At 38.3% G+C, this 7589-nt stretch overlaps 1 protein-coding gene across 1 annotated transcript; it reads right to left on the minus strand.

Moving 5' to 3' along the window:
* Positions 1–1159: 1159 nt before the first annotated feature.
* LOC119777564 (acrosin-like) lies at positions 1160–6190 on the minus strand. Its single transcript, XM_038276468.1, has 6 exons — positions 6168–6190; positions 5511–5528; positions 4288–4453; positions 2739–2998; positions 2468–2634; positions 1160–2245 (listed from the first exon to the last, which is right to left on the minus strand). The coding sequence occupies exons 1-6, from the start codon at positions 6187–6189 to the stop codon at positions 1160–1162; spliced, it is 1719 nt and encodes a 572-aa protein (XP_038132396.1). The 5' UTR covers position 6190.
* Between the last annotated feature and the right edge of the window lie 1399 nt (positions 6191–7589).

Here is a 7589-nt window from a genome sequence, read left to right on the forward strand (position 1 = left end):
AAATAAGTGCTAAGTTAAATATCTATGCCACCAAAAAAGATATGTAGTAGCAGAATAGGAATAGAAAGAAGATGTGAGTTACAGGAACCTCAGCGGCAAATATACTGTCATCCGTGGTACTAATGTGATGTATGAAGTAAAGGTAGTTTGTGGTATAAGAATGGGGGGTGGGAGCTGTACCAATGGCAGATATGCTATCATCAGTGGTATAGTGAGTGTAATTTGTGTCTGCTTCTGTCGCCTTGATCCCAAAGTCGGCCAGGGAAGATGGCCGCTCACATTGAGCCAGGTTCTGCTGGAGGTTTCTTCCTGTTAAAAGGGATTTTTCCTCTCCAATGTTGCTACAAGCATGCCTAGTGTGAGGGATGGCCTTCAGGTCAATGAGTTGGTGCAATCAACTGGTTTTCCTTAGAAAGAAAACTTTAAATACATAATGTTCCTTGAGATGACATGTTGTTAATTGCTACTATAGAAATAAACTGAATTTATTTAAATTAATGAATGCGTAAGGGTAGTGTCTGGTATAAGGGTAGTGTGTGGGATAAGAATGGGGAGTGGGAGCTGTACCACTGGCAGATTCCCTGTCATAATTAGTGTAATGTGTGGGTTAAGGGTAGTGTGTGGGATAAGGATAGAGAGTGGTAGTGTAAGTGGTAGGGGGTAGTGTGGAATAGATGTTCAAGTCGGTGTAATTGCCAGGGGAGGTGAAGGTAACAAAGACTGGTTCCATGCTAATGAGTCTGTCACTAATCCATTTAAGCTACATTTCTGTGCTGTCTACAAATACATGAATAAGCAGAACAAAAACAGAGAGATGTGAGTGATGGGAACCACGGCATTACCACCACCAAATACGCTGTCATCAGTGGTATAGTCAGTGTGATGTGTGGAGTGAGGGTAGTGTGTGCGCTGAGGATGGGGAGTGGGAGCTGTACTACTGCTAGGTATGCTGTCATCAGTATTATAGTGAGTGTAAATCGTTGGGTGAGGGTAGTGTGTGGGATGAGGATGGGGAGTGGGGGCTGTGCTAGTGGTAGCTATGCTGTCATCAGTGGTATAATGAGTGTGATGTGTGGGGTGAGGGTAGTTTGTTGTATGAGGGTAGTGTGTGGGATGAGGATGGGGAGTGGGGGCTGTGCTAGTGGTAGCTATGCTGTCATCAGTGGTATAATGAGTGTGATGTGTGGGGTGAGGGTAGTTTGTTGTATGAGGGTAGTGTGTGGGATGAGGATGGGGGAGTGGGGGCTGTGCTAGTGGTAGCTATGCTGTCATCAGTGGCATAATGAGTGTGATGTGTGGGGTGAGGGTAGTTTGTTGTATGAGGGTAGTGCGTGGGATGAGGATGGGGAGTGGGGGCTGTAGTACTGGTAGCTATGCTGTCATCAGTGGTATAATGAGTGTGATGTGTGGGGTGAGGGTAGTTTGTCGTATGAGGGTAGTGTGTGGGATGAGGACAGGGAGTGGGGGCTGTACTACTGGTAGATATGCTGTCATCAGTGGTATAATGAGTGTGATGTGAGGGGTGAGGGTAGTTTGTTGTATGAGGGTAGTGTGTGGGATGAGGATGGGGAGTGGGGGCTGTGCTACTGGTAGATATGCTGTCATCAGTGGTATAATGAGTGTGATGTGTGGGGTGAGGGTAGTTTGTTGTATGAGGGTAGTGTGTGGGATGAGGATGGGGAGTGGGGGCTGTGCTACTGGTAGATATGCTGTCATCAGTGGTATAATGAGTGTGATGTGTGGGGTGAGGGTAGTTTGTTGTATGAGGGTAGTGTGTGGGATGAGGATGGGGAGTGGGGGCTGTGCTACTGGTAGATATGCTGTCATCAGTGGTATAATGAGTGTGATGTGTGGGGTGAGGGTAGTGTGTCGTATGAGGGTAATGTGTGGGATGAGGACAGGGAGTGGGGGCTGTACTACTGGTAGATATGCTGTCATCAGTGGGGTAGTCAGTGTGATGTGTGGCATGAGGGTGGTGTGTGGTATGAGGGTAATTTGTGGAATAAGGATAGGGAGTGGTAGGTGGTATTGTGGGACAAGTGAAATTCAAGTCGGTGTCATTGCCTGGGGAGGTGAAGGTAATAAATCCTGGTTCCATGCCAGTGACCCTGTCGCTGATCCATTTCTGGTACTGGGACACACGAATGTAGCTAGTGGGTCGACGGAGATCATAAACATGACCCACAATCCCGCTTTGGACCCAGATGGAGTCTTTTTTGGTCACTAGAGCTGCCCCATTATTTCCCTAGTAAAAGAGGTTTAAAGTTAATGTAGATATTACCAACTTTCAAAAAATGTAGGTCCTCTACAGACAGGTTATAAAATGGCCATCACTATCATTAATATGAGATTGTTAACAAGGCAAATGAGAGAACTGACTCAAGTGCATTTCAGAGATTTTAATTTTGTTTATAAAATCAAAAAGAACAACAATAGAAATTAAATCTTAATAAAAAACGGTACTTACATAATATGCAGTCTTCGATCCATTCTCACTTCCAGCACACATCATGTTCTTTGTTATTGAACGGATGTTGTGGTAGTAGTAGTGGTTTCTGTAGAAGCAGCTGCATTTATTGTTCCCAAACACTGATACATCAACCACCTGGAAAGTATCAGGATAATAAGGGTGTTCTAAAAGAAAAAGTTTTAAAAGATTAGATCTTTATAAGGAATCCAACTAAGGTGTTTTAATAAATGTTGTTGCTTGTTATAAAAAAATAAAAAATAAGACCCACCATTACTGCTAAAACCAGCGACCCAGCTGGCAGTTCCATCATAGAAAGTGCTATCTTCTGAGGCCAAGCAGACCGGTTGGATGTAGTCCGTGAAGTTGACAGGAGCTGACAGCTTTACAAGACAGATGTCGTTCTCACCGTTATTATAATGAGTTTCATAATCTTGATGGCAGACGATTGAGTCAACTCTACAAGTTACTTCCCCAAATCTTGACTGGTTGTTTGCACCCAAATGCAATACCGCACCACTGAGGTAAGATCTTAGAGAAGAAAGAACAAACAACTTTGAATAAATGTAATGCCACTGATTATCACATTAAAGGAATAGTACACCCAAAACATGATTAGCCTTCATTTTCTACTCACCCCCATGCTGAACAACACTCTGGAGTACTTTTTTGATATCTCAAATGCATCTGGAGATCTGGGAGGCTTCTTGCTGTCTGCTGACATTCAAATAATGGAGGTCTATGGTGACCGAGACAGAAAGGTCCATAAAAGTCCACAAAAAACGTGTCAATATTCCTCCATACTGCTCGTCCAATGTATTCCAAGTTTCCTGAGTGGGTAGCATCCAGAATTTACTCGAAACAAAGTCATTTAGAATGTTTTTAGAGCATAAACAGTAGTGTATAGGATTTCCTGAAAGCGCGCACATGCGCGATCACGACGCTACGGAAGCCGGCAGACCAAACCAGCGCATTCAGCTCGGCAAAGAACTCATGCTCTTCCTCAACACTGAAGTCCTCAGACATTTTTCTTTCGTTGTTTCTTTCTTTGCACAGGTAAACGGCACATTTCTTCTTCTACGCTTGCATTATTGGAAGAGCAGATGCTGAATGCGCACTTTCATCTGGCTTGGTCTGCCGGCTTCCGTAGCGTCGTGATCGCGCATGTGCGCGCTTTCAGGAAATCCTATACACTACTGTTTATGCTCTAAAAACATTCTAAATGACTTCGTTTCGAGTAAATTCTGGATGCTACCCACTCAGGACACTTGGAATACATTGGACGAGCAGTATGGAGGAATATTGACACGTTTTTTGTGGACTTTTATGGACCTTTCTGTCTCGGGCACCATAGACCTCCATTATTTGAATGTCAGCAGACAGCAAGAAGCCTCCCAGATCTCCAGATGCATTTGAGATCAAAAAAGTACTCCAGGTTGTTGTTCAGCATGGGGGTGAGTAGAAAATGAAGGCTAATCATGTTTTGGGTGTACTATTCCTTTAAGTAGAAGCTTATTGTCTACCTCTATTGCCTACAAGTCAATAATTAATAGTTGGAGATCAAGCTTTACTCTGTTGCTTAACTGACTTAGTGAAATTTAGTGGCTTGGGGAAGTCTAAAAAGCAGTTTGACTAAATCAATAAAAAAGTTATTTTAATAATATTTCAACATGTTTAAGAAACAAAAATAAAAAGTGTAAATGATAGGGATATGATGCTGAAACACAAGACAATATAATAAGATATATTACCACCTGTTAGTTACAGTGCAACGTTATAATCCTAATGACAAGCAAAAACACCAAACCACAGTTGCTTACCGTCTTAAGCATTCAGCAGCTGTCAAAACCCATTCATCTGTGATCAGGGAGCCTTGACAAAAGACTGAGTCATGATGTGTAAAAATGACATGCCAAGGCCAAGTTCCTGGAGAGCCATCTTGGCCCCCTCCTAAAATCCCGCTAGTGACTGGAGACCTGGCACAGGCTGACAGCATTGACAAAATCAGAAACAAATGGTTATCATGTCATTTTTAATTTCTTATGGAAATATGTCACTTTTAGTTGAAACTTTCGTTTTTAGTGACAGGACACATGGCATTTGCACATTTTTGTAAGAATGTGGTAGTTTAAATATTAAATACGCTAAAATGAACTGACTCAAGACAAATGCTTTTGTTAATAAACATTTTCTAAACAATATTTCTTCAAACTAATATTAAGTGTCTCATAGAGGCATTAATTTTTCATTTAACAAGCACCAACTTCTGTGCATTTTACTAAGATTTTATATGATAGACCAACACTATTATTATATAGGGAATGGATTATGATATATGCGCATGACATTACACTAGATCAACTATTAAGTTGGGGTCTAAAACATAAATTTTAAAACATGTTTAAAGTTGATGTTAAAAAACAACCGCTATTAGGTATTTCAGTGCTTATCATTTTTAACCTACTTCAAATCCTTTTTTTTTGTTTGTCTTTTGAATTTTTACTCCTTTACTTTTGTCAATAATATAATGAGTGTAATACTTGAGCTTTTCATTTCATCTAGGTTCAAGATAACACAAAAATAACCTGGTCTAATAGTGGTCAAACTCTACAGTTAGGGTGTCATAATTTAATTATTAAATAGCCATACAGACAAACAAGTGAAAGGTATTATAATTCAAAAGGTGTTTCGGAGAAATAAGAGGCTAGAAACAAACATATGGTGGTTTTTTAAACCATAAAGAAAATTCCTTCCATCTTGCAAAATCCTCTACTTTTGTTAGAATTTCTTTCAAAACCCCCAAAAAATAACACTGACATTTTTTCATGTAAAGACATTTAAACCATCTAAAAACGTTTGTGAGTAGATCTATCTAATAAATCCTATACGCAATTTTATCATTTAAAGAGATCTAAAGTTTGAGTTTATTGTTTTTGTTTTTCACAGGGAAAAAAAAACAGAATTACAAGGAAATGCAGAGATTCTATTACGTTATGTTTTTCTGCAGTTTTCTAAAACTAGGAAATACACGTTGAATACTTACCAAGTTCTGAGTTAATTCCTGAAATTTATATACACATACAAATATGTTAGACAAACTGCTGACATTTTCTACTTTATCAGACAAAGGCAGAACTGGCAAAAATGTCATATATTATTTCCTCTTCACACAAATTCTTGCCATACATAGCAAATACTACAGAGCCTGGTTTCAGAAAGTCAAGATGACTAAGCAACTCCCTTTCCCCTGTTAAGCTTACCATAAAACAATTGTTAAAAAAATACAATAATCAAACCAAATATAATATAGGCTGTTTTTTCTTTTTTTCTGTTTTAGAAGGAAACCTGCTTTTATTAATGCAAAGAGCTGGTTGTCAAAAAGGTAGGATGTCTGCAACATGGATAAAAAAAAGCAAAATAAAAACAAACAAAGCAAAATATTATATAAAGTGTATTGTACATATTTACTACATTCAAGTCGTTTAAAATCTAACACATTCAAAATCTAAGCTTAAAAATTTCAGGAAACCATTTAATTTGAACCCCCATAAACAATTGAACCTTACCTTTTGCAAAAATAAAAATAAAAATGTTTTTACAACTGAACAAAAACACAAATGACTGTCTAAGTGATTACATGCAGTTTGCCTTGGCTTAATTAAAGCAAAGAGTAATATAAATATAAAGTGTTTTTTCTCACCTCTGGAAAGGAGAATGATCATCACAGTGATACCACATGCATACCGATGTAGAGCCATTTTGATCAGTAAGTCTTTCCTCTCCTCTTCAGCTATAAATACTTTTTTTGTGTGTTTAGCTCCACCTAGAGTGATATGGAATTTAATAAACTGTTCCTGTTACCTAATATTTCTCACTGATACAACTAGTTGGAAGAATTGGGGAAGTAATACAAGCTTGTTTTTCTGGAAATTTTTCGTTTGTAATTAGTTAGCCCTTAAACTGCATGCTCAATATTACATTTAAGGAAGCAATTTTTGTAGTCAAGGAAGAAAACTCATAGAAAATTAGACACTAGAGTCTCTCCGTTTTAATAATAGCTAATCTACTTAGTCTTTTTAGTTCAGCATAATTACTAGGTATGAACAGGGGTGAAACTGACAAACAGTTGTGTAGCTCAGATGTGAATACTGAGACCAAAGTAACAGGAAGAGCAGGTTTTCCTCTTACACTTGAACTCTGAAGATTTATAAGAAAAGGTTTTGTCAGATAACAAACCACAACTTTAGCTCATTGAGTTAGATGTGATTTCACCAAAGGTGACCTCCATGGCCAAACCAGTAAGAGGGATCACAGCCACCTTATGTCTTTCCCCTAATTCTTTGTTACACCTACAGTATATTAATTTCAGTGCTCCCTACCACGAGTTAGAACTGAACAAGCTTGTTGGAAGAGAGGTGAAAACATCTTCTATAAAACTTCCCGTCCAGTTTCCTTAATAAGGAACAGTTTAAAAGGAAGTAATTGTGCAACATTTGACAAAAAGATACCGTCAGGTGACTATTAGACAAAGGGTGTGGCTGGCGTTGAAAGACCATTTGTGAAGTTTCTGTTGTATTTAATGGTTGCCGGGTAGCAAGTAATAGTATATGAAAAATGTAAAGGAAATGAAATGTATGAGGAAATAATAACTATGCTGACAGCTGCTTGGCATTAATGTTTTTAATTCCCACAGGAAACAACTGTAATTCTCTCTTATAATTAGTTTTTTGATATCTTAGTGTGTATTAATAGTTAGGGTTGAAGAAACAGCAGCATATAAAATTTCAACTCTTTGCGAATGAGAATGAAATTATTTCAAGTAAAAAAAAAATTTTAAATAGTAGCAGGTAACGTTTTTGAGTTGACATAGTGAATTCATTAAAGTTAAATGTAAAAGAAGAACTGCCACTTAATAAAAAAGTCATCTCTCATAATGTAATTTTGGGTTAATAATCCTAAAACTTTTCTTGTAAATGACTGCCTCAAAATGTTTTAGTTCTAGCAACTTATTTCGGGTTTGTTTAAATCAGGATCTGGGTTTTCACTTAGTCCAAGACTGTCTTCATTTATTTCTAAGTCGGTGCTAGATGGATTTACTGCCATATTTTAGTTAATTGTCACT

The sequence above is a fragment of the Cyprinodon tularosa genome, unplaced genomic scaffold, assembly GCF_016077235.1.
Source record: "Cyprinodon tularosa strain WSP-4 unplaced genomic scaffold, ASM1607723v1 ctg1248, whole genome shotgun sequence".
Classification (NCBI taxonomy): Eukaryota; Metazoa; Chordata; class Actinopteri; order Cyprinodontiformes; family Cyprinodontidae; genus Cyprinodon; species Cyprinodon tularosa.